General features: G+C 45.5%; 2 protein-coding genes across 5 annotated transcripts in view; both read left to right on the forward strand.

Annotated features, from left to right (window-relative positions):
* The window catches only part of prdm2 (PR/SET domain 2), a 26,983-nt gene extending 18,366 nt beyond the window's left edge, over positions 1–8,617 (forward strand). For both annotated transcript variants that reach the window (XM_062965893.1, XM_062965894.1), the window contains 3 exons: positions 699–806; positions 1,982–6,269; positions 7,543–8,617. In XM_062965893.1, coding sequence (XP_062821963.1) covers positions 699–806; positions 1,982–6,269; positions 7,543–7,555 — 4,409 coding nt within the window. In that variant the 3' untranslated portion in view covers positions 7,556–8,617. The remainder of the gene's footprint in view (positions 1–698; positions 807–1,981; positions 6,270–7,542) is intronic.
* A 1,903-nt stretch (positions 8,618–10,520) lies between these two features.
* The window catches only part of kazn (kazrin, periplakin interacting protein), a 59,606-nt gene continuing 42,626 nt past the window's right edge, over positions 10,521–27,500 (forward strand). For 2 of the 3 annotated variants that reach the window (XM_062965896.1, XM_062965898.1), the window contains exons 1-3: positions 10,521–10,653; positions 13,411–13,699; positions 18,375–18,535. In XM_062965896.1, coding sequence (XP_062821966.1) covers positions 13,579–13,699; positions 18,375–18,535 — 282 coding nt within the window. In that variant the 5' untranslated portion in view covers positions 10,521–10,653; positions 13,411–13,578. Of the gene's footprint in view, positions 10,654–10,730; positions 10,860–13,410; positions 13,700–18,374; positions 18,536–27,500 lie in introns of those variants that run through there. The other variant, XM_062965897.1, reaches the window with a different exon arrangement.

Here is a 27,500-nt window from a genome sequence, read left to right on the forward strand (position 1 = left end):
AAAGATGTAGATATATAGAATTATAGTCAATGAATACATGTATATACATACATTATTTGATTATAGATATAGATATATAGATTTATAGTCAATGAATATGTGCACATGCATACATAATTTGATTATTTATATATAGATAGATAGATATAGATAGATTTATAGTCAATGAATACATGTACATACATAATTTGATTATTTATATATAGATATAGATATATAGATTTATAGTCAATGAATACATGTACATACATACATTATTTGAATATTTATATATAGATATATATAGATGTACAGTCAATGAATACATTTACATGCATACATTATTTGATTATTTATATATATAGATAGATAGATGTATAGTCAATGAATACATGTAAATACATACATAATTTGATTAGTTATAGATAGATAGATAGATTTATAGTCAATGAATAAATGTACATACATACATAATTTGATTATATATAGATATATAGATGTATAGTTAATGAATACATGTACATGCATACTTTTTTGGTTATTTATATATAGATATATAGATTTATAGTCAATGAATACTTTTAATATACAGATTAATAATAATTGGATTTGATGTCAAGCTTTGCCGTCAGAGAAGAATGCACGTGGAATTTGTGGGGGAGAAAATGAATTTAAATCTAATATTTATTTTGATGTGTTTCTTAACCCTTCTTTTCCAGGGAAGAAAAAGTCCCAGGAGGCGAAAAGCAAAGGAAAGAAAGCCAAGGATAAGAAACAGGAAACTGTTTTGGATCTGACTCCTGTCGACATGAGGGAGCCCAATGAAGGTAAGACAAGTCGGCTTCTTAAAAGGTGGCCGGATAGTTGTCTGTCGGGAGGGCTCTGATGATGAAGGTGACGATAATAATAATAATAATAATAATAATAATAATAATAATAATAACTATCATCAGGAGAAGGGGTTGGACTGGATGGCCCTTGGGTTCCCTTCCAACTCTAGGATTCTATCATGATGACAATAATAATAATAATAATAATAATAATCTATGTTGTTTGCTGTGTCATAATAATAATAATAATAATTGTTATCATCAGAGGAAGGGGTTGGATTGGATGGCCTTTGGCTTCTCTTCCATCTCTAGGATTCTGTCATGATGATGAAGTTGACGATAATAATAATAATAATAATTACTATCATCATCTGAGGAAGGGGTTGGACTGTGGATGGCTCTTGGCTTCCCTTCCATCTCTAGGATTCTATCATGATGATGAAGGTGACAATAATAATTATAATAATAATAATAATAATAACTATCATCATCTGAGGAAGGGGTTGGACTGGATGACCCTTGGCTTCCGTTCCATCTCTAGGATTCTATCATGATGATGAAGATGACGATAATAATAATAATAATAATTACTATCATCATCTGAGGAAGGGGTTGGACGATGTCCCTTGGGTTCCCTTCCAACTCTAGGATTCTATCATGATGATGAAGACAACAATTATAATAATAATAATCATCATATGAGGAAGGGGTTGGACTGGATGGCCCTTGAGTTCCCTTCCAACCCTAGGATTCTATGATGATGAAGGTGACAACAACAACAACAACAACAACACAGTAATAATAATAATAATAATAACTATAATCATCAGAGGAATGGGTTAGACTGGATGACCCTTTGGTTACCTTCCTACTCTGGGATCCTATTATGATGATAATGATGATTGACTATTATTACCATTATCAAGGCAAGGGGTTGGACTGGATGGCCCTTGGGGTCCCTTCCAACTCTAGGATTCTATGATGATGACGAAGACAATGATAATAATCATCATTATATGAGGAAGGGGTTGGACTGGATGACCCTTGGAGTCCCTCCCAACTCTAGGATTCTATTATCCTCAGACCTGGAACTATATCATTGGATTCTAAATTCCTGTTATACCCGGAATGCTCTGCAGATTTTAATGTTGCTCTTGTTCTCTGCTCCCCAGGTCATAAGGAGGAGGAGGAGGAGGACACCCCCTCGGTTTCGGCCGCGCTGTTGCTGGAGCAGACGGCGGTCATCCAAGAGATGGTCAACCAGGATGCACTTCCGGATCTGGTGGCCTCTGGTCCGGCCGGCGAACCGCACCTACCGCCTGTGGAGCAGCCCAGCGTGATGACGCGTGGGTCAAACATTGCGGGGGAGCGGGAGGAGGGCTCCGAGGGGGGCGAGGACCCCGAGGACAATACGGAGGAGGAAGAGCCAGAGGAGGAGGAAGAGGAGGAGGAAGAAGAGCTGGAGGAGGAGGAAGGAGATGTAGACGTGGCCAAAATAAGCCCTGACCCCGAACCGGTCTCTGTTTGTAAAGCGGAAGAGCCGAGCGGCACGTCCGACGACTCGCCGGAGGGCTCCCCGAAGAAGAAGCCGGCCGTGAAGGGCGCCAAAGCCAGAGGCGAGTCCGGCGGCCGGGCGTTCATGTTCCCCTGCCAGCACTGCGAGCGGAAATTTGCCACCAAGCAAGGCCTCGAGCGGCACATGCACATCCACGTCTCGGCCATCGGACACGCGTTCAAGTGTCGCTATTGCGGCAAGGCCTTTGGGACGCAGATCAACCGCCGGCGACACGAACGGCGGCATGAGGCCGGCCCGAAACGGAAGCCAGCCACCACCACCACCGTGGCTCAGCATCCTGAAGAAGATTCTGGAGACCTTAAAATTGTTGAGGACGGCGTCGGCGAAGAAACGAACGCTATGCCGGAGTTGTCCGCTGCTACTGAGCCAGAGGAAACTACAAATCCCGCTGCTGCGGAGGAGAGCAAGGACACCAAAGAGCTGCACCCTTGCAAGTACTGCCGGAAGGTGTTTGGGACGCACACCAACATGCGCCGGCACCAGCGGCGGGTCCACGAGCGCCACCTCATCCCCAAAGGCGTGCGGAGAAAAGCGGAGGAGCCGCAGCCCCCCGCGGAGCAGGCGTCCAGCGCGTACGTGGCGAGCGCGGACCTGGAGGAGGACGGCGAGGCGGACGACGTCTACATCATGGACGTCTCCAGCAACATCTCCGAGAACCTCAACTATTACATCGACGGCAAGATCCAGTGCACCACCAGCACCAGCAACTGCGACGTCATCGAGGTCGAATCGGGCTCCACCGAACTCTACGGGATCAATTGTTTGCTCAGCCCCGTCACGGTGGAAATCACCCCCAACGTCAAGGCATCTCCAGGGGAAACATCGAAGGAGTTGTCGGGCGCCGGAAGCTCCGAGCCGAAGAAGAGGAGGACAGCGAGTCCCCCGCTCCTGCCGAAGATCAAAACCGAGCTCGACTTGGAGCCCATAACGTCGTTGTGCTCGTTGACGATACCCCTGACGATCTCGACCACCGAGAGCTTGCCGTTCCCCAAAGAGAAAAGTATTTATTTGTCGTCCAAGCTGAAGCAGCTGCTCCAGACGCAGGACGGCAACAAAGCGGTGCCGTCTCCGCCGCTGCCGTCGGGCGAAATGCCCAAACTGGGCCACCCCGCCGGGTCGCCTCCTCTCTTGCCCGCATCCTCGAGCAGGTTCAAACGGAGAACCAGCTCCCCGCCGAGTTCACCCCAGCACAGCCCGGCTCTTCGAGAAGGCAAAAACGCTTGGAACGATGCCGTGCTAGGTTCAAAAATCCCCAAATTGGAGAGTCACAGCAACTCGCCTGTGTGGAGCATGTCCGGGAGGGAAGAGAAGGAGACGGCGAGCCCGGATGAGTATAAAGCACCCCAAGACTGGGCGCCGGCTCCGTCTTTCGGCAACGTCTGCAACCAGCAGCCGCTGGATTTATCCAGTAGTATGAAGCAACGCTCAAACGGCAAGAACCGGACTCCAGTTCCCTGGGAATCGGTGCTGGATCTCAGCGTCCACAAAAAGCCGTGCACTGACACGGACTCTGCGGCCCTGCCGTCGTGTAGTAGTACGGTGAAGAAGAAGCCCACCACGTCCATGCTTCAGAAAGTGTTGCTCAACGAATACAACGGCACGGAGTCCGCCGCGGAAAGTGCCGCACCGGAAACAGGTCCAGGGATAAGTTTGGGCGCCTTAGCGGAAGAACATCCAGAGCCTGTCGCTGGTCTTGCCGTACCAGTTGTCGAATCGGTTTCTCCCAAAGCCTCTCCTGAGACGTCGTGCCACGTGCCGCCGCTCCTAACGCCGACGAGCCCGCCTTCCCCGCCTCCCTGTCCGCCCATGTTGAAGGTCCCGACGCCGCCCCCGCCTTTGCTCCCAACTGTCCCGTCTCCGCTCCCAGAAGAGCCCGACAGCGTCGCTCCGAGTCCGTGCCCGTCTCCGCTGTCCAACGCCACGGCACAGTCCCCTCTCCCGATCCTTTCTCCAACCGTTTCGGGGTCTCCCGTTCCTTTGGCCGAGCCACATAGCTGTCCTTCGCCCGGACCCCCCACTCTCTCCTCCTCCTCTTCCTCCTCTTCCTTTTCCTCCTCCTCTTCGTCGTCATCATCTTCTTCTTCGTCTCCATCTCCTCCTCCTCTCTCCGTCGTCTCTTCCGCCCTCTCCCCCGGTGATAATTTAGAGAATTCGATCCCCATGATGTCGTTGAAGCAAGAAGAGACGGAAGACGATATCCGGAATCCAGGCGAAGTTGACGCCGACGCCGGTCAGGAACCTTTCAGCAAGAGTTTCGTCTGCAACGTCTGCGACTCGCCGTTCCTGTCCATCAAGGACCTCACCAAACACTTGCTGGTTCACGCAGAGGAGTGGCCCTTCAAGTGTGAGTTCTGCGTCCAGCTCTTCCGGGAGAGGACCGACTTGTCCAAGCACCGCTTCCGGCTCCACGGCGTCGGGAACATCTTCGTCTGCTCGGAATGCAAGAAAGAGTTCGCCTTCCTGTGCAACTTGCAGCACCACCAGCGGGACCTCCACCCGGACAAAGAGTGCACCCACCGCGAGTTCGAAAGCGGGACCCTCCGCCCGCAGAACTTCACGGACCCCACCAAAGCCGACGCCGAGCTTATGCGGAGCCTCCCCGAGTTGCCGAAAGAAGAAGAGGACGACGAGGAGCTCAACGACTCCTCCGAGGAGCTTTATACGACCATCAAAATCATGGCGTCCGGCATCAAATCGAAAAACCCGGACGTCCGCATGGGGCTGAACCAACACTACCCAAGTTTTAAACCTCCTCCGTTCCAGTATCACCACCGCAACCCGAATGGGATCGGAGCCACGGCGACGAACTTCACGACGCACAACATCCCGCAGACGTTCACCACCGCCATCCGCTGCACCAAGTGCGGGAAGAGTGTCGACAACATGCCGGAGTTGCACAAGCATATTTTGGCGTGCGCGTCGGCCAGCGACAAGAAGCGGTACACGCCGAAGAAGAACCCCGTGCCGTTGAAACAGACCGTGCGACCGAAGAACGGCATCGTGCTCCCGAGCCCGGCGGGGAGCAACGCGTTCCGGCGCATGGGGCAACCGAAGCGGCTCAGCTTCAGCGTCGAGGTGAGCCGCATGTCCTCCAACAAGCTCAAAATCAGCGCGCTGAAGAAGAAGAACCAGCTCGTGCAGAAGGCGATACTACAAAAGAAGAAGTCCCAGCAGAAGGCGGAGATGAAGAACAGCGCCATAGACCCCGACTCGCACATCTGCCCTTATTGCAACCGGGAGTTTACGTACATCGGGAGCCTGAATAAACACGCCTCCTTCAACTGCCCCAAAAAGCCTGCCTCGCCGTCCTCGAAAAAGAAAGTCAAGAAGAAGAACAAGGCGGCGGCGGCGGCGTCTCTTTCCGCCGGCGAGAAAAGCAACCAACGCCGTCGGACGGCGGACGCGGAGATCAAGATGCAAAGCGCGCAGGCGCACTTGGGGAAAACGCGAGCCCGAAGCTCCGGTCCGTCACCCGTCCCGACCCCGCCGCCGGTGTCGTCATTCAAATTGAAGCAGAGCATCAAATCCAAAAAGGCCGGCGCTCCGGTGATAACAAAGAGCGCCAATCTCACAAAAGTGACCAAAATGGTTCCGGTGGAAGGCAGGAAACCCAAAGGTCTGACCAAAAACGGGGCCTCGGGGCTCCCCGGGAAAAGCGCCTGCAAGCTGCACGTGCGGATCCAGAGGAGCAAAGTGACTTTGGCTAACAAAGCCGCCGCAGCTGGCAAGAAGAAGAAGAAGAAGAAGCGGGACCGGTTCAGCGGCAAGTCGAGGGAGAGGGTCGGGGGGCCCATCACGCGGAGCCTGCAACAGGCCACCAGCCCCGAGGCCGCCGAGGGCAAGAAGGACGAGGGCGGAGCAAAGCCAGAGGTGAAGGAGTCCAGGTAACGCTCGGGGGCCCGTCCCTCTGCCCGTCTCCGCAAGAACCCCTGAGGGTGATATAGGATGGAGAGCAGGGGCAGAAAATATATACATAGAGATAGAGATAAATATATTTGGATTTAGTATATTCACAGGACAGATGTAGATAGGTGAATGGATGGACAGGAAAGGTTATGGAGAGAAAATGACTCGAAGGAAAGATTAGGGTTTGCTGGATAGATAGATATGCAGATAGATAGCCTGGGAGATGGGTGTATTGGTACGAACATAGATAGATAGATTCCAAGAGTTGGAAGAGACCCCAAGGACCATCCAGTCTAACCTATAGGAGATTGATTGATTGATTGATACATACATATATGGATGGATGGACGGATAGATAGATAGGTAGATGGATAGATTCCTAGAGCTGGAAGAGACCCCAAGGACCATCCAGTCCATTCTATAAGAGATTAATTTGATTGATTGATTGATTGATGGATTCCAAGGGCCACCCAGTCCAACCTATAAGAAATTGATTAGATAGATAGATTGATTGATTGATTGATTGATTGATTCATTCCTAGATCTGGAAGAGACCCCAAGGACCATCCAGTCCAACCTATTAGAGATTGATTGATTGATTGATTGATTGATTCCTAGAGTTGGGAGAGGCCCCCAGTCCAACCTATAAGAGATTGATATAATTGATTGCTATGATTTATTGATTGATTCCTAGAGCTGGAAGAGACCCCATGGACCATCCAGTCCATTCTATAAGAGATTGATTGATTGATGGATTCCTAGAACTGGGAGAGACCCCAAGGGCCACCCAGTCCAACCTATAAGAGATAGATAGATAGATAGATAGATAGATAGATAGATAGATAGATAGATAGATAGATTCCTAGAGCTGGAAGAGACCCCAAGGACCATCCAGTCCATTCTATAAGAGATTGATTGATTGATGGATTCCTAGAACTGGGAGAGACCCCAAGGGCCACCCAGTCCAACCTATAAGAGATCGATATGATTGATTGATTGATTGATTCCTAGAGCTGGAAGAGACCCCAAGGACCATCCAGTCCGAGCCTCAGAGAAATAGATAGATAGATAGATAGATAGATAGATAGATAGATAGATAGAATCCTAGATTTGGAAGAGACCCCAAGGACCATCCAGTCCAACCCATAAGAGGTAGATGGATGGATGGATGGATGTCAACCTCGACCTCTTCTCCAGGTCCTTGCCCTCCAACTGGCTCTTCAGAAACTCTCTCCTTTTCCTTCCTGCCAGGAGCCCGCTGTGACGAACCCGCGGACGCGAGGGCCTCCCAATTTCTAAACCGTCAGGCTCAAAACGGTTGCAGTCCTCCCCTTCAAACGAGGGGTCCCACGGCTTGGAAGTCCCCCCAGTGGGGCAGAAGAAGACCCGTCCGTCCGGGGCCGAACAAACGCCGGACTCCTTGGGGCTGTGCTGGCCGCGGAGCCGGGCTCGATGCATCCCCGGGCTCCGCTTTGTGGCGACGGACGTGGCTCAGACTCTCCGGGAAGGACGGAAATCTGCGTGGCGTGTCAGGACGAGCATCGAGCCACAACAAAGACCCTCCTTGAGACATATTTGGGGGGCTTCTGAGGTTTCTTTGGACCGTTTTGGTGCCTGGAAAAAGCCTTTTTCTGCGACCCGTTGTATAGCACAAACCCGTCAACAGATGAAGTCACTATTGGTTGGCTGACGGTATCTCACAGCAAACGTTTCCGATGGTTTCCCTCTCTTACTTGTAAAGCAAGACTATTATTACTATACTTATTATTATTATGGTTTTCTCTTTGTTTTTCACACACATTTTCCCCCCTTCCAGTTGGTTAAATAAAAATATAACACTTTAGTTTTGCTCGTGCGGGAATCTACCTCTTTACAATTTTCGGTTTACATATTTTCGTGTTTTCAGTTTTCATATTGTTTGGCGAATCGGTGCCACGTCGGCCACGTTCGCCGCCTTCTCGTTCACTATCATTCCCTTATTTACGTGGTTTTTTTTCCTCCGTCGGATGTGGAATTTCTCCATCGAACCGATGTGTGTGTATATATATATATATATTTTGCGGGGAGGGAGTCAAAAAATATTTAAAGCTATTTAAATGGTTTCCGGACCCGATGTGATTGACATTGAACACGGGTTTGCGTTCCTTTCGAGACTGTTCCGAATTTTTGCTGTTCTGTCGTTTCCTATTGTAAACAACATGGACATTTCCAGTACAAAAAAATAAGAGGGAGAGAGGGATCACCTCCCTCCCCCCAAAAAGGTTGTCATTGTTTTGGTTTTGCAAATGGCGTTGTTGCATATATCTGAAATATACCATGCAGGCGATTTGTGTTTGTGTGTCTCTGTGCGAAGGAGAGGTCACAGAACCGGGACAGATTCTTGGACCGGCGAAATAACCTCCCGATCCCCAAGGAGAATCACAAAGGGAGGAATGGAGAGCGGCAAATAAAATTAAGAGTAGACCCCAGGCTCGTTCCTTAATCTCGCATAGAGTTTGAATCGGTGGTTGAACAAGGGCCCAATATGGAAGAAGTATAGGGAGATGTCATAGATGATTGATAGGTCAGTAGGTAGGTAGATAGGCATCTAGGGAGATAGATTGGCGGATGGATGGATGGATGGATGGATAGATAAGAGTTGGAAGAGACCTCAAAGGTATCCAAATCCCAAAATATATATGGATGGATGGATAGATAGATAGAGGAGACCCCAAAGACATCCAAGTCCCAAGAGATGGATGGATGGATGGATGGATGGATGGATGGATAGATAGAGGAGACCCCAAAGGCATCCAAGTCCCAAGAGATGGATAGATAGATAGATAGAGGAGACCCCAAAGGCATCCAAGTCCCAAGAGATGGATTGATGGATGGATGAGATCCCAAGAGGATTAAAGGATGGGTGGATGGACAGAAGAGACACCAAAGGAGGATAGATATATAGGTAGACAGACAGATGTCCAGTGAGAGTGGACGTAGATAAATTGGCAGATGGATAGAGGTGGAAGAGACCCCAAAGGCATCTAAACCCCAAGAGATGGATGGATGGATGGATAGATAGATGAGACCCCAAGAGGATTGAAGGATGGGTGGATGGACCGAAGAGACACCAAAGGTGGATAGATAAATAGGTAGACAGACAGACAGATGTCCAGTGAGAGTGGATGTAGATAAATTGGCGGATGGATGGAGTTGGAAGAGACCCCAAAGGCATCCAAGCCCTGAGAGGTGGGTGGATGGATAGATAGATGAGACCCCAAGAGGATGGATGGACGGAAGAGACCCAAAGATAGATAGATAGACAGACAGATGTTCAGTGAGAGTGGACGTAGATAAATTGGCGGATGGATGGATGGATGGAGATGGAAGAGACCCCAAGGGCATCTAAACCCCAAGAGATGGATGGATAGATGAGACCCCAAAGGCATCCAAATCCCATGAAATGGATGGATGGATGGATGGATGGACAGAGATGGGACAGTAGATAAATAGATTGGCAGGTACATTGATGGATGAATAAAGGGATGGATAGATACAAGTTGGAACGGACCACAAACCCGAAAAGATGGATGGATTGAAAGATGGATGGATGGATGGATGGACAGAAGAGACATCCAAGGCATCCAAACCCCAAAAGATGGATGGGTGAATAGATAGATGAGACTTCAAAGGCATCTAAACCCCAAGAGATGGATGGCTTGAAAGATGAGACCCCAAAGACATCCAGACCCCAAGAGATGGATGGATAGATAGATATCTCTTGGACATTATGACGATGTGGAATCACGCAGTGGTTTGTGCAGTCTTCTCCAAAGGACGTAGGATGATGCGGAATTTTGTGAGGGCGAAACCAAACGACATCCTTCTCCAAAGGTCTAATATCTCTCGGACATAGGATGACGTGAGTGCAGTCCATTCCTCGTTCTATATGACTATTTCTAAAGGATTCGGGGGCTGGAAAAGACCCCGTTAAAACCCTGTGAGAACCCGAATCTTTTGATTGCGTGGCTTTCAACACAGACCCAAAAAGACGTGGAAGTTTCGTGTTTTCTTTTGTGCCATACCGCTCCTGCTTGAACCGCTCCTGCTCTCCTGGCTTTCTCTCCTGGCGGCTATTTCCATCTCGTTCCAGAGAACGGCGGGTTTCTCTTCGTATTTTTTTTCTTCCCGCTGCCGCTGAGTCGGAACGAGGCTGGGGAAGCGAAGCGACACTGCAGCAGATCCGGGGAGGCAACGTAACTTCGCGATAATGCGTCCCCGAAGCTCCTCCTGAGGAAAGGAGGGAGGGAAGCGGAGGAATCCGGAGGCGAAGCGGGATGCCGAGCAGCCGGTCGGAGGTCGAAGCCGAGGAAGAAATACGAGGTGCGTTAGAACGAGCATCTTTTGGGCACGCTCGAGTGCTGCCGTGCCGTATTGCTTCGACTCTCCGATTGCTTGGACCGTTTTGGGGTCCGAGGTAGAAATTGTGCCCGGCTGGGAAAACTGGTATGAGATGGTTGTGGCCTTGCAAAGGTGAGCTCTTGAGCATCTCAAGGGCAATTTGGATGCCCATCAGAAGACGAGGAAAGGTGAGCAAGGAGATTGTTTCCTCCGTGACGTGTCGGGTTTGGTAAGAGGTGCATCACAACAAGCAAAGAGGGCACATTTCAGGCATCTCTCGGGAACATTTTGGGCATTTTTCGAGCGCTTTTGGGAAAGGAGACTGCTTCCTCCACGAAGTGTCAGATCTGATAGACGTGCGTCGTAACAAGTCGAATTCTGGGCACGTTTTGGGCACATTTCAGGAACATTTTGGGCACGTTTTGAGCATGTTTCGGGCGCTTTTGGGAAAGGAGACGGCTTCCTCCGTGAAGTGTCGGATCTGGTAGAGGTGCGTAATAATAAGTGAAGAGTTTCAGGCACATTTCAGGAACATTTTGCGCATGTTTTGGGCACGTTTTGGGCATGTTTCAGGTGCTTTTTGGGAAGGAGATAATTTCCTTTGCGAAGATTTGGGTCTGATTGAGGTGTGTCAGAACAAGTCAAGAGTTTGGGGCATGTTTTGGACGCGTTTTGGACACCTTTCGGTCATGTTTTGGGAGCTTTTGGGGAAGGAGATGGCTTCCTCTGTGAAGCGTCGGATCTGGTAGAGATGCGTAATAATAAGCAAAGAGTTTCAGGCACATTTCAGGAACATTTTGCGCATGTTTTGGGGCACCTTTTGGGCATGTTTTGGGCATGTTTCGGGTGCTTTTGGGGAAGGAGATAATTTCCTTTGCGAAGATTTGGGTCTGATTGAGGTGTGTCAGAACAAGTCATGAGTTTCAAGCATGTTTTGGGTACGTTTTGGACACCTTTCGGTCGTGTTTTGGGAGCTTTTGGGGAAGAAGACTGCTTCCGCCGCGAAGTGTCGGATCTGATAGAGGTGCATCATAACAAGTCAAGAGTTTTGGGCACATTTTGGGCATGTTTCGGACGCTTTTGGGGATGTATCAGATCTGATAGAGGTGCGTCATAATTCAAGAGTTTGGGGTGAATTTTGGACACCTTTCAGGCATGTTTTGGGAGCTTTTTGGGACAGGAGACTGTGTTTTCCGCAAAGTGTTGGATTTGATAGAGGTGCGTCATAACAAAGATTTTTGGGCATGTTTTGTACACGTTTTGGGCACCTTTTGCTTGCTTTTGGAGAAGGAGACTGTTTCTTCCGCAAAGTATCAGATCTGATAGAAGTGCATCACAACAAACAGAGAGTTTTGGGCATGTTTTGGGCAGTTTTCAGGAACGTTTTGGGTGCATCACAACAAGCAAGGAGGGCACGTTTTGGAGACATTTTGGGTATCTTTTGGACACGTTTCGGGTGCTTTTGGGAAAAGGAGATCGCTTCCTCTACAAAGCTTTGGATCTGATAGAGGTGCATCATAAAAAGCAAAGAGTTTTGGGCATGTTTTCGGCAAGTTTCACGCACATTTTGGACATGTTTTTGGGTACTTTTGGAGAAGGAGATCACTTCCTTTGCGAAGCTTTGGATCTGATAGAGGTGCAAAGAGTTTTGCGCACCTTTCAGGAACATTTTGGGCATGTTCTGGGTGGCTTTTGGGGAAGGAGACCGTATCCTCCGCAAAACGTCGGATCTGATAGAGGAGCGTCACAACAAGCAGAGAGTTTTGGGAACGTTTTGGGCACATTTTGGGCACATTTTAGGCATGTTCTGGGTGCTTTTAAGAAAGGAGACTGTTTCTTCCACAGATCTGATAGAGGGGCATCACAACAAGCAGAGAGTTTTGGGCACTTTTTGGGAATGTTTTGGGCACATTTTAGGCACGTTCTGGGTGCCTTTGAGGAAGGACACTTTTTTGCGCAAAGTGTTGGATCTCATAGAGATGCATCACGACAAGCAGAGAGTTTTGGGCACTTTTTGGGAATGTTTTGGGCACATTTTAGGCACGTTCTGGGTGCCTTTGAGGAAGGACACTTTTTTGCGCAAAGTGTTGGATCTCATAGAGGTGCATCACAACAAGCAGAGAGTTTTGGGAACGTTTTGGGCACATTTTAGGCATGTTCTGGGTGCTTTTAAGAAAGGAGACTGTTTCTTCCACAGATCTGATAGAGGGGCATCACAACAAGCAGAGAATTCTGGGCACTTTTAGGTAATGTTTTGGGCACATTTTAGGCACGTTCTGGGTGCCTTTGAGGAAGGACACTTTTTTGCGCAAAGTGTTGGATCTCATAGAGGTGCATCACAACAAGCAGAGAGTTTTGGGAACGTTTTGGGCACATTTTAGGCATGTTCTGGGTGCTTTTAAGAAAGGAGACTGTTTCTTCCACAGATCTGATAGAGGGGCATCACAACAAGCAGAGAATTCTGGGCACTTTTAGGTAATGTTTTGGGCACATTTTAGGCACGTTCTGGGTGCCTTTGAGGAAGGACACTTTTTTGCGCAAAGTGTTGGATCTCATAGAGGTGCATCACAACAAGCAGAGAGTTTTGGGCACTTTTTGGGAATGTTTTGGACACGTTCTGGGTGCTATTGGATACACCTGTGTGTGGTTAATCCTCAGTTCCCCGGAACAAGATAAGACGTTGTTCTCGGCTTCTTGCAGCGACTGAAGCTAACTGTTCCCTCTTTTTCCCTCCTTCAGCCTTGGAAGAGATGAGTTCCTTCACGAAGCATTGGACCTGATCTGCTTTCAAGGAGACGGAGTCCTCGGAGATGAGGAGAAGAGAGAATCTCCCTCGGATCCGGAGTCGTGTCGCTGGGTTCTCCACCCAAAGGTGGTGATATAAGGTCCGCACTTGGCATTCTGCACATGGCTGATCCGGAAGGCCTCGCCGACGGCATGGAAACCTCCGCCGTGACATCCAATGCGGCGTCCAGCCCCATCACCTTCTCACAGGTGTTTGGACACCAGTGTCAACTTCTGGAAGCAGGTAATAATAATAATAATAATAATAATAATAATAATAATAATAATAATAATAATAATAATAATAAGTTTATTTATATCCAGCCTCCATCTCCCCCAAAGGGGACTCGGGGCGGCTTATAGCAAAATCAGATACAAAACAATGATAAAATAAAATATGAAACATCAAAGAACAATAATAAAAACCAATAATAATATATACACAGCAGCCGAAAAAACACAACGCGGTATTAAAACATTGAAGGTAAGGCCCAGGGTAATGAGTTATAACAGGCGAGTCTTCGTTCTGTTATATTATATAATAATAATAATATAAGAAAATTATAATATAAATGATAGGGTTCGTGCTATTATATAATATAACAACAATATAAGAATTATAATAATATAATTATAATAAGAAAATTGTAATATAATGATAGGGTTCATGCTATTATATAATATTATAACAACTATATAAGAATTATAATAATATAATATAATTATAATAAGAAAATTGTAATATAATGATAGGGTTCGTGCTATTATAATATTATAACAATATAAGAATTATAATAATATATTATAATATAATTATAACATAAGAAAATTATAATATAATGATAGGGTTTGTGCTATTATATTATAATAATATAAGACAATAATATAAATGATAGGGCTCATGCTATTATATAATATTATAACAGTATAAGAATTATAATAATATATTTTAATATAATTATAATAATATAAGAAAATTATAATATAATGATAGGGTTCATGCTATTATATATTATAACAACAATATAAGAATTATTATAATAATATTATATTATATTATAATATAAGTATAATAATGTAAGAAAATTATAGTATAATGATAGGGTTCGTGCTATTATATAATATTATAACAATATAAGAATTATAATAATATATTATAATATAATATAATTATATTAATTTAAGAAAATTATAATGATAGTGTTCATGCTATTATTATAATAATATAAGACAAGTATAATAACATACATAATATTTCAATTATAATAATGTAAGAAAATTATAATATAATGATAGGGTTTGCGCTATTATATTATTATAATAATATAAGACAAGTATAATAGCATACACATAATATAATATAATATAATAATGTAAGAAAATTATAATATAATGATAGAGTTTGTGCTATTATATAATATTATAACAACAATATAAGAATTATAATAATATTATATTATAATATAATTATAACAAAATTATAATGATAGGGTTTGTGTTATCATATTATAATAATACAAGTATAGTAACATATACATAATATTATAATTATAATGTAAGAAAATTACATTATAATTATATTATAATAATAATGGAGCAGAAGTCATAGGGTTTCATAGTGTCATTCATTCCTGCACGGCAAGGGGGTTGGACTAGATGACCTCTGGGGGTCCCTTCCAGCTCTCAATGGAAGCCAATTGAAATCCTCCCCAAGCCTTTACACAGGGTTCAGCTAAAAGGTCCATTCCATTATGGCGATGAGAATGGCGCCAGCGGGCACCGTCGAAGCCAAGCACTTGTGACAGCACAACAAGAGAGAGTCAGTATTACAAACACACACACAGAGACAACAAAACAAGAGTCAAGATGCATTAAGGCTCCCTAATGCACTTTGGCTTCCCAGCGATTAATCTTGCATGATTACAAGTTGTTTGTTTGCTCCGTCTCTCCATCGCTTGGGAGAACCATTGTACTGAGTCCAGGGAAGCCATTATATATATATAGGTGCCTAGGAGTCTTAATAGACTGTGAACATGAGCCAAGAGTGTGATGCTGCAGCAACAAAGCCCAATGCGATCCTAGGCTGCATCCATAGGAATGTAGTATCTAGGGAAGTCATTATATAGTCTATTGAAAGGAATCTAGGCATCTTAATAGACCATGAATGGGGTAATAATAATAATTATCATCTTGAGCCGAGTGTGATGCTGCAGCAAAAAAGCCCAATACGATCCTAGGCTGCATCCATAGGAATGTAGTATCTAGAGAAGTCATTATATAGTCTATTGAAAGGAATCTAGGCATCTTAATAGACCATGAATGGGGTAATAATAATAATTATCATCTTGAGCCGAGTGTGATGCTGCAGCAAAAAAGCCCAATACGATCCTAGGCTGCATCCATAGGAATGTAGTATCTAGGGAAGTCATTATATAGTCTATTGAAAGGAATCTAGGCATCTTAATAGACCATGAATGGGGTAATAATAATAATTATCATCTTGAGCCGAGTGTGATGCTGCAGCAAAAAAGCCCAATACGATCCTAGGCTGCATCCATAGGAATGTAGTATCTAGGGAAGTCATTATATAGTCTATTGAAAGGAATCTAGGCATCTTAATAGACCATGAATGGGGTAATAATAATAATTATCATCTTGAGCCAAGAGTGTGATGCTGCAGCAACAAAGCCCAATGCGATCCTAGGCTGCATCCATAGGAATGTAGTGTCTAGGGAAGTCACTGTATTATATAGTCCACTAAAAACGATCTAGAAGTCTTAGTAGAACATGAGTGGGGTAATAATAATAATAATTATCATCTTGAGCCAAGAGTGTGATGCTGCAGCAGAAAAGCCCAATGCGATCCTAGGCTGCATCCATAGGAATATAGTTTCTAAGGAAGTCATTATATTTTATAGTCAATTGAAAGGAATCTAGGCATCTTAATAGACCATAAATGGGGTAATAATAATAATTGTCATCTTGAGCCAAGAGTGTGATGCTGCAGCAACAAAGCCCAATGCGGCCCTAGGCTGCATCGATAGGAATATTATGTCTGGGGAAGACATTGTATTATATAGTCCACTGAAAGCGATCTAGGAGTCTTAGTAGAACATGAAAGGGGTAATAATAATAATTATCATCTTGAGCCAAGAGTGTGATGCTGCAGCAACAAAGCCCAATGTGATCCTAGGCTGCATCCATAGGAATATAGTGTCTAGGGAAGTCATTGTATTATATAGTCCATTGAATGGGATCTAGGAGTCTTAATAGACCGTGAATGGGGTAGTAATAATAATAATAATAATAATAATAATAATAATAATAATAATAATAATAATATCATCATCATGAGCCAAGAGTGTGATGCTGCAGCAGAAAAAGCCAATGCGATCCTAGGCTGCATCCATAGGAATATAGTTTCTAAGGAAGTCATTATATTGTATAGTCAATTGAAAGGGATCTGGGAGTCTTAATAGACTGTGAACATGAGCCAAGAGTGTGATGCTGCAGCAACAAAGCCCAATGCGATCCTAGGCTGCATCCATAGGAGAGTGTCTGGGGAAGTCATTGTATTATATAGTCCATTGAAAGAGATCTAGGAGTCTTAGTAGACCGTGAATGGGGTAATAATAATAATAATAATAATAATAATAATAATAATAATAATATCATTATGAGCCAAGACTGTGATGTGTGCCGAGAAGGGGGTTGGAATGGATGTCCTTTGGGGGTCCCTTTGGTGGCGTTTCAATGCTGTGACCATGCGCCGGCGTGCTTTTCCGAAATGTTCCAGGAGAGGGAAGCAAAGGACGGCTTGTGCCTGGGATCCAGAGGGAAGACGCATCCGCCTTCGTTCAGAAATCCAGAGTCCTGTCTGTGTCTTAGGACAGGACTCATACACCTTAATAATAATAATAATAATAATAATAATAATAATAATAATAATAATAATTATTATTATTATTATTATTATTACACCGTCTTTCATTAAGACCATGATCCCCCCGGTGCCGCAAATTGGGTTGCTATAGCAGTGCAGTGTAGATGTGCCATGAGTGCCGGTTATCATTAACCACATTTTAAATTAATGAACAGGCGGGTGGATTTGCATCGGGAGCTGTTTTTCCTCCACCACAGACACCCCAGTGTTATAGCGAGCGCCGTGAACATGTCCCAGTGTCCTCCACAAACACGATCCTGCCCACCGTCCGAGAGAAGGCTTTCATTCAGGGATAATCCCATCCTAGATTTAATGTATTTCCTCCACCACAGACACCACAGTGTTATAGCGAGCGCCGTGAACATGTCCCAGTGTCCTCCACAAACACTTTCCTGCCCACCGTCCGAGAGAAGGCTTTCATTCAGGGATAATCCCATCCTAGATTTAATGTATTTCCTCCACCACAGACACCACAGTGTTATAGTGAGCACCGTGAACATGTCCCAGTGTCCTCCACAAGCACCATCCTGCCCACCAACCAAGTCAAGGCTTTCATTCAGGGACAATCCCATCCTAGATTTAATGTATTTCCTCCACCACAGACACCCCAGTGTTATAGTGAGCACCATGAACATGTCCAATGTCCTCCACAAGCACCATCCTGTCCACCGTCCGAGAGAAGGCTTTCATTCAGGTATAATCCCATCCTAGATTTAATGTATTTCCTCCACCACAGACACCCCAGTGTTATAGCGAGTGCTGTGAACATGTCCAGTGTCCTCCACAAACACCATCCTGCCCACCACCCAAGGGAAGGCTTTCATACGATGACAATTTCCTCCTAGATTTTCCATGTTTCCTCCACCACGGGCATCCCAGTATTCCTGACTCTCGCATAACCCTTTCCCACTCTTTTCTATGAATGTTCTTTGGCTCCTCATCCTGAACCAGGGGCATTGTGCCCGTCTCTCCGCAGCCGTCCAGTCCCTGCACACCTTGAACGACCAGATCTCGGACTTCGTGGTGGACAAGGCCACGGTGCTGAGCGAGGACGAGGGCCACGCGTTCCCGCCCGGCGAGAAGGACACCCTCAAAAACTCCATGTCGCTCATGAGGGACCTCTTGACCGACGCCCAGGTAGGACTCGGAGATCAGTTTACCTTTACCTATAGAGATATGGATATGTGTGTAGTGGATGAATGTTGAGGCTCGGGTGCAGGTAGTGGATGACTGTTGAGGCTCGGGTGCAGCTAGTGGATGAATGTTGAGGCTCGGGTGCAGGTAGTGGATGAATATTGAGCCTTGAGTGCAGGTAGTGGATGAATGTTGAGCCTTGGGTGCAGGTAGTGGATGAATGTTGAGCCTCGGGTGCAGGTAGTGGACGAATGTTGAGCCTCGGGTGCAAGTAGTGGATGAATGTTGAGCCTCGGGTGCAGGTAGTGGATGAATGTTGAGCCTCGGGTGCAAGTAGTGGATGAATGTTGAGCCTCGGGTGCAAGTAGTGGATGAATGTTGAGCCTCGGGTGCAGATAGTGGATGAATATTGAGGCTCGGGTGCAGGTAGTGGATGAATGTTGAGCCTCGGATTCAGGTAGTGGATGAATATTGAGGCTCGAGTGCAGGTAGTGGATGAATGTTGAGGCTTGGGTGCAGCTAGTGGATGAATGTTGAGCCTCGGGTGCAAATGGTGGATGAATGTTGAGGCTCGGGTGCAGGTAGTGGATTTTTGAGGCTCGGTTGCAGGTAGTGGGTGAATGTTGAGGCTTGGGTGCAGCTAGTGGATGAATGTTGAGGCTCGGGTGCAGCTAGTGGATGAATGTTGAGGCTCGGGTGCAGCTAGTGGATGAATGTTGAGGCTCGGGTGCGTCGACATTGTGGAACCCCACAAAAGGCACCAGTTTCCCCATCCTATTAAAAACCAGTGTCAACAGGCCTTTCCCCTTCCCACATGAGCCTCGTTAGGTGATTTGTTTCCTTCTCGGAGACGATCTGTCTTTGCGAATGGCACTGAGCAGCTGCTCCGGCGGAGCAAACGCTGATCAAAACAGACGTAAACAGAAGCATCCATTTCTATGGAAACCGGCGCACCGGCGAGCGGGTTGGTGTGTCTCCCTGAGGTGCCGCAGAGGCTTTGGTGTGGTTCGGTGAATTGCCAACAAGTCATTGCGGCAAGGAGCCAGCCAGTGTCACGGATGGAGATGGGATGCTACGGCGGGAAGGGAACCCCAAAGGGCATCTAGTCCAAGCCCTAGCAACCTTTTCAGAGCTGTGGAAGGAAGAAAGTAGCCTTGCGTCTTCGGAGCTGGAGACGGGAGAAAATAGACCTTATAGAATTATAGAATAATATGTCATCCACTACTTGCACCCAAGGCTCAACATTCATCCACTATCTGCACTCAAGGCTCAACAATTCAGCCACTAGCTGCACCCAAGGCTCAACATTCATCCACTATCTGCACTTGAGGCTCAACAATTCAGCCACTACCTGCACCCGAGGCTCAACATTCATCCACTATCTGCACTCAAGGCTCAACAATTCAGCCACTACCTGCACCCGAGGCTCAACATTCATCCACTACCTGCACTCAAGGCTCAACAATTCAGCCACTACCTGCACCCGAGGCTCAACATTCATCCTACCTGCACCCGAGGCTCAACATTCATCCACTACCTGCACCCGAGCCTCAACATTCATCCACTACCTGCACCAAAGCCTCAACAATTTGTCCACTACCTGCACCCGAGGCTCAACCCCAGTCTGCCAAGAAGCAGGAAATCGCATTCAAAGCACCCCCGACAGATGGCCGTCCAGCCTTTGCTTAAAAGCCTCCAAAGAAGGGTCCTCCACATAGAATCATAGAATAATAGAGCTGGAGAAAGAAGAAGTCTGGCCTCTTCAGAGCTGGAGAAGGGAGAAAGTAGAGCTGCAGAAAAGGAGAAAGTGATCCTTCTCAAAGGGTTGTTGTATGTTTTCCGGGCTGTATGGCTATGTTCCAGAAGCATTCTCTCCTGACGTTTCGCCCACATCTGTGGCAGGCATCCTCAGAGGTCGTGAGGCAGATGTATATGGGAAGGCTGGCTGGAATCCTATGTCACAGTTATGAATGCCTCACAGAGTTAAGCGCCCGTGAGTGTTGCATATTCGTAGTCCCTGCATTGACGGACCTACGAACCTCACAACCTCTGAGGATGCCTGCCATAGATGTGGGTGAAATGTCAGGAGAGAAAGCTTCTGGAACATGGCCATACAGCCCGAAAGACTCACAGCAATCTCTGAGGATGTCTGCCACAGATGTGGGTGAAATGTCAGGAGAGAAAGCTTCTGGAACATGGCCATACAGCCCGAAAGACTCACAGCAATCTCTGAGGATGTCTGCCACAGATGTGGGTGAAATGTCAGGAGAGAAAGCTTCTGGAACATGGCCATACAGCCCGAAAGACTCACAGCAATCTCTGAGGATGTCTGCCACAGATGTGGGTGAAATGTCAGGAGAGAAAGCTTCTGGAACATGGCCATACAGCCCGAAAGACTCACAGCAATCTCTGAGGATGTCTGCCACAGATGTGGGTGAAATGTCAGGAGAGAAAGCTTCTGGAACATGGCCATACAGCCCGAAAGACTCACAGCAATCTCTGAGGATGTCTGCCACAGATGTGGGTGAAATGTCAGGAGAGATAGCTTCTGGAACATGGCCATACAGCCCAAAAAACATACAACAACCCTGTGATCCTGGCCAAGAAAGCCTTCGACAACACATTGATCCTTCTCAAAGCTGGAGAAGGGAGAAAGCAGGCCTTCATTCTCAGAGCTGGAGAAGAGAGACAGCGGACTCTGCACCAGACATCCTCTCAGGCCTAAGAGTCAATCAACCTCTGTCTGTTGCCTCCGAACTGAGACTGCAACGGGCAACATCTCTCCTCGTTCTTGTTTGGGTGGAAAGGGTTTCGTCTTTGCGAACAGTCTCCAAGCGCTGCCCCCGCTCGCGCCCGTGGCAGCAGTCCATCCCGGATGGCACCGAGCAGGAAGCGCCGCGCAGGTGGCGCCGCCGTGAATGGAGCGTTGGGGGAAGCGCTGCAGCTGAGCCTCCGCGGAAACAAAGCCCTTCTTCTCTCGAGCGGAGAATGCGAGGGCTGTGGTGCGCGGCCGGCGGCGCTGCCAAGAGCGAGCGAGGCTCGGGCGGCTTTTGTGCGCCGCTCCCCCTCCCTCCCCTCCCGCCCGCTCTTAGGTAACCATGTCAACTATCAGATCGATGCCGTTATGTCATCGGATGCGGGAGCAAATATTTGGGCGCCGTAATCCTGCAAAGCGGCGGCGGTGGTGGCAGAGAAAACTGATTGCGGCGCGGTGAATACGGCTCTGCTTTTCCTCCCTTCCTAAGGAATGATTCATAATGTTCTCGCAGAATCAACGAATCCTCTAACTATACGATTCGTGGGACCGTATAGAGGACTGGCTTTCAATATAAACAAATATATATAGAAGGTTTTATTTTCAGTATAGTTCCCCGCCTTTACTTTCCTGAAGACGTTTAACTATATTCCTCAAAGAGGCTTCCTTTTCAAAACAGTTCCCAAAACATTTCAATTTTTAAATCCACTTCTTCCGAGATTTAACACCAACACTCTAGACTATCGAGTCACAATATAGTTCTCAGTCCTTCTTTTCGTGAAGGCCTTTAACTATATTCCTCAAAGAGGCTTCCTTTTCAAAACAGTTCCCAAAACATTTAAACTTCTAAATCCTCTTCACCCGGGATCTAACACCAACGCTCTAGACCAGGGGTCCCCAAACTAAGGCCCGGGGGCCACATGCGGCCCTCCAAGGTCATTTACCTGGCCCTCACCCTCAGTTTTATAATAAAATATATTGTATAATAATATAATGTAATACAATATAACACTAATAATAATACCATATAATAGTATTAATTATATATTATATATTACTAATAATATTACAGTATAGTGGTATAGTTCAATATAGTAATATATAATGCTAGTATTGTGCTATGCTAATAATATAATATATTGTATGTACATATAATTTGTAAGCCACTCTGAGTCCCCTTTGGGGTGAGAAGGGTGTGATACAAATGTAGTAAATAAATATAGTAAATAATAAATAAATAAATAAATAGATTTTAGACTTAGGCTTGCCGAAAGTCTGAAATGACTTGAAGGCACACAACAACAACAATCCTAATTAACTTGACTATCTCATTGGCCAGAAGCAGGCCCACACTTCCCATTGAAATCCTGATAAATGTATGTTGGTTAAAATTGTTTTTATTTTTAAATATTTTATTACTCTTTCATTGTTCTTTCATTGTTCTTGTTGTTGTTGTTTTTGCACTACAAATAAGACATGTGCAGTGTGTATCGGAATTTGTTTTTTTTTTCAAATGATAATTTAGCCCTTCAACAGTCTGAAGGATTGTGGACTGGCCCTCTGCTTAAAAAGTTTGGGGACCCCTGCTCTAGACTATAGAGTCACAATATAGTTCTCAGCCCTTCCTTTCCTGAAGGAGTTGTAACAATATTCCTCAAAGAGGCTTCCTTTTCAAAACAGTTCCCAAAACATTTAAACTTCTAAATCCTCTTCACCCAGGATTTAACACCAACACTCTAGACTATCGAGTCACAATATAGTTCTCAGCCCTTCCTTTCTTGAAGGTGCTGTAACTATATTCCTCAAAGAGGCTTCCTTTTCAAAACACAGTTCCCAAAATATTTAAACTTTTAAATCCACTTCTCCTGGGATTTATCACCAACATTCTGGACTATAGAGTCACAGTATAGTCCACAGCCCTTCCTTTCCTGAAGGCCTTTAACTATATTCCTCAAAGAGGCTTCCTTTCCAAAACACAGTTCCCAAAACTATTTCTCTGTCTTCACAACCCTCAACTGAAAAAAAAAATTCTTTGGCTGCCTAGCTTTAACTGTCACTTTGGCTCCACCCATCTCCACTATTATGAATCGTAATGTAAATATCTGATAGGCAGGATGTATTGTCATTCACTGGACTAAATTTGGCACAATGCAATAAAATTGTGATTGTCAGCACGACACACTCCCCAGCCGGACGCACAAAACGGCACTGGATCTGAGCCTTTGCGTCTCGGTGGAGATGGGAGAGCAAAGCAGATCACAGCCGGAGGTCTTTGGCCCTGGGAATCCTCGCGGCTGCCAGCTTTCCGTATTTTGCCCTCGGGCGGCAGAGCGGAGGGTTTTTATTTCCGTGCGACGACGCGTGCCAGCGTTTGAGCCTCTCTCTGCCACCCGTTTCTGTCCAGAAAAAGCATAATTCCAATGAGCATTGTGTTAGCAATGTATCAGTCATAGCTATGGTTGGATGAACATCTATCGGGAAGGCTTTGATGGTGTCTTTTGAGGCAGAAAGCCGTTAGATTGGATGGCCTTTGGGGGTCCCTTCCAACTCTAGCATCCTATGATAAATATACCATTTAATATAGTGCATATATCGTATCTATGGCTCAATGGCCATCTGTCGGGAGGGCTTTGATGCTGTCTTTAAGGCAGAAAGAAGTTGGACTGGATGTCCTTTCCAATTCTAGGATCCTATGATAGATATATCATGGAATATAGTGTATCTGTCATATCTATGGCTGGATGGACATCTGTCGGGAGGGCTTTGATGGTGTTTTCCTGCCTTACTCTACAGTGTATCTATCTATCATAGCTGTGGCCGGATGGCCATCTGTCAGGAAGGCTTGGGTGGTGTTTTCCTGGCTTGCAATATAGTCTAATCTATATATCCTAGCTATGGCTGGATGGCCATCTAGCAGGAAGGCTTGGGTGGTGTTTTCCTCCCTTGCAGTATAGTGTAATCTATATATCCTGTCTATGGCTGTATGGCCATCTGTCAGGAAGGCTTGGATGGTGTTTTCCTGGCTTGCAATATAGTCTAATCTATATATCCTAGCAATGGCTGGATGGCCATCTGTCGGGAAGGCTTGGGTGGTGTTTTCCTCCCTTGCAGTATAGTGTAATCTATATACCCTATCTATGGCTGGATGGCCATCTAGCAGGAAGGCTTGGGTGGTGTTTTCCTCCCTTGCAATATAGTGTATACATCTATCATATCTATGGCTTGTATGGCCATCTGTTGGGAGGGATTTGATGGTGTCTTTGGGTGGGATTGGGTGGCTTTTTGGGGTCCCCTCCAACTCTAGGATCTTATGATAGATGCATCACAGGATATAGTGCGCATCTGTCATACCTATGGCTGGATGGTCCTCTGTCAGGAGGGATTTGATGGTGTCTTTAAGGCAGACTGGGGGTCCTTATTGGACCTACAAGCCATAAATCCCCTTCTGTAGCCTATGATAGATTCCGGCGGTGCTGATGCTCTTGTAAACATTGAGAGAAATCATGCGCTTCTCCGGAGCCGGTACCCGAAAGTGATGGGGATGCGGCAGTTGTCATGGCAACCGTCGGGCATTTCTTTGGAGATGGGGAGGTGAGTCACGGCCCTTTTCCTGAAGAGGTGAGAGGAAGAGAAGGACGGTTTGTTGCCTGCGCAAGAGGACAACCAGCTTGCCGGGCGTTCATTATATCACTGTCCCAACTTAGGGCACGTCCTATACTCCTCATAACAGTGGAGATGGGCGGAGCCAAAGTGACAGTTAGAGCTAGGCAGCCAAATAATTACTGTTTCATTTGAGGGTTGGAGTTTGAAATGTGAAGAGAGAGATACAGTTTTGGGAACTGTGTTTTGAAAAGGAAGCCTCTTTGAGGAATATAGTTAAACACCTTCAGGAAAGGAAGGGCTGAGAACTATATTGTGACTCTATAACCTAGAACAATGGTGTTAAATCCCGGGAGAAGTGGATTTAAAAATGTCAATGCAGCTAGACCCCACTTGAACGGCTATGGAGTTGTAGTTTGCCGAGTCTCTCACTCTACTTTCCCCTCCTTTAAAATAACCCAAACGAGCAGTGACGACTCGAATTGCATCATTAGAATAACGATTACAAGCCTCCGAAAATGGGCCGCGGACGTGAATCCTCTGGAGCCGGCGCCTCCCTCGTTTTCGGCCCAAATACGACGAGCCTTCCATTTCCACATTGCCGTTTAATATAAGCGAAATTAGGCTAATTGGCAATTACGCGGCGGCAAAACAGAGCAGAGATTGTCATCTGAAGCTAGACAGACCTCGTTTGTCGAAGCCACTCGTTTAATATTATAAATTCGCATATTATAGGGGTGGATGCTCAAGGCCAAATTCAAGGCTTTCCCTGAGAATTGATCTTCGGAGGATGATTTTTCAGGTGCAGAGTTTAATGAGCTTGAAGATAGGAGACAAGACTTTCATAAACAAAGGGAAATTTCACAGGTTCGTCGAAGATCAGCTCGTCTCCGGGGAGGAAAAAGGGAAAGTAAATAGTTACCTGGTGGGAAAGTGAAACGGAATGTGTTCTTTTCATTGCAAGAGACAAGGAATCGATTTCTACCTCAGTCTGGTCAATGTTGAACCTTCATGACCTTCTTGCTTTCAAGTGGAGTTCTAATTTTGCCAAGTTGAATATATTGGTGATGTTTGGCGATGATGACGGTGAAGGACGTCATGTTGACGGTAGATGATACAATGGGAATAATAACAGAGGAGATGGTTGATCGTAATGGAGAAGGAGGAGGACATCATGAAGGTGGCAATAATAATAATAATAATAATAATAATAATAATAATAAGTTTAATTATATCCCACCTCTATCTCCCCCGAAGGGGACCTGGGGCGGCTTACAACAAAATCAAAATTCAAGCAATGATCTATCTATATATATAAAAGAGTGATGGCATCACGGCGACCCACAAAACAACAAAACTACAGGCCCCCCAACCTCGAAATTTGACGACACAACCCATCATCCACGGCTCCAGGTTGATACTACAAAAAGAAAAGAAAAATAAAGTCCTAATTAGAGAGAGAGGAACAATGGCTTTTATCCAATTGCTGCCAGGTAGAAGGCTAAGCTCCTCCAACTTGGTCTCCTAGCAACCCAATAAAAAATAATAAAAACACTAAAAAATAATTAAAAACATTAAAAAATTAATACAATAAAATACTATAACAGAAAATAACTAAAAATAACACAAGAAAATAATAAAATATAATAAATAAAAAGATAACTTACAATAAAATTAATTTTAAAAATACAAATAACGTCAAATAAAAATTACACAACAATTTTTAACCAATGCCACCACCACTTTGCCACAGCAACGCGTGGCCGGGCACAGCTAGTAAAATATGAAACATCAAAGGACAACAACAGAAACCAATCATAATAAAATATACACAATAGGCGAAAAAACACAACACAGAATTAAAACATCAAATTAAAAACAATGGTGACGACGAGTACTATTGACGTAACCGGAAGCCCAAGGAAATTCTCTCCCAGCCTGTGATTGGTCTTCGGAAGACGATTTGTCAGGTGCAGAGTTTAATGAGCTTGAAGATAGGAGACAAGACTTTCGTAAACAAAGGGAGATTTCACAGGTCCGTCGAAGATCAGCTCGTCTCCGGGAAGGAAAAAGGGAAAGTAAAAATTTATATGGTGGGAAAGTGAAACTTGGAGGAAAAAGGGAAAGTAAAATTTTATCTGGCGGAAAAGTGAAACGGAACGTGTTCTTTTTGTTGCAAGAAACAAGGGAACAATTTCTACCTCAGTCTGGTCAATGTTGAATTTTCATGCCCGTCTTGCTTTCAAGTGGATTTCTTAGTTTCATGGATTTCAAATGAGAGAAGTTTGACTCGACGGCTTCCTGGCGGGTCTCGTAAAGTTTTTGCAAGATGGAAAAAAAGTGAGAGAGTGGGGAAAAAAGGGCTCCACGCTCCTAGTAGGAGCTCGGAGGGTTTAAATAGGATTTGGACCACTAATTCCCCTTAATCCCTTCTGAGGAGTTTTTAAGGCAGGACGCAAATGCTAAAACCTGGACGGTGAAAAAAAAATTAATACGATGATGATTCACGTAGCTTCTTTGTGTAGGCAAAGCCCAAACGACAGTAGTTCCTCCCATGGCATTGTCTGACTATCATTATCACCCAACCGATCCCTCCCGACAGATGGCCATCCA

This window comes from Anolis carolinensis, unplaced genomic scaffold, assembly GCF_035594765.1.
Source record: "Anolis carolinensis isolate JA03-04 unplaced genomic scaffold, rAnoCar3.1.pri scaffold_15, whole genome shotgun sequence".
NCBI classification, from domain to species: Eukaryota; Metazoa; Chordata; class Lepidosauria; order Squamata; family Dactyloidae; genus Anolis; species Anolis carolinensis.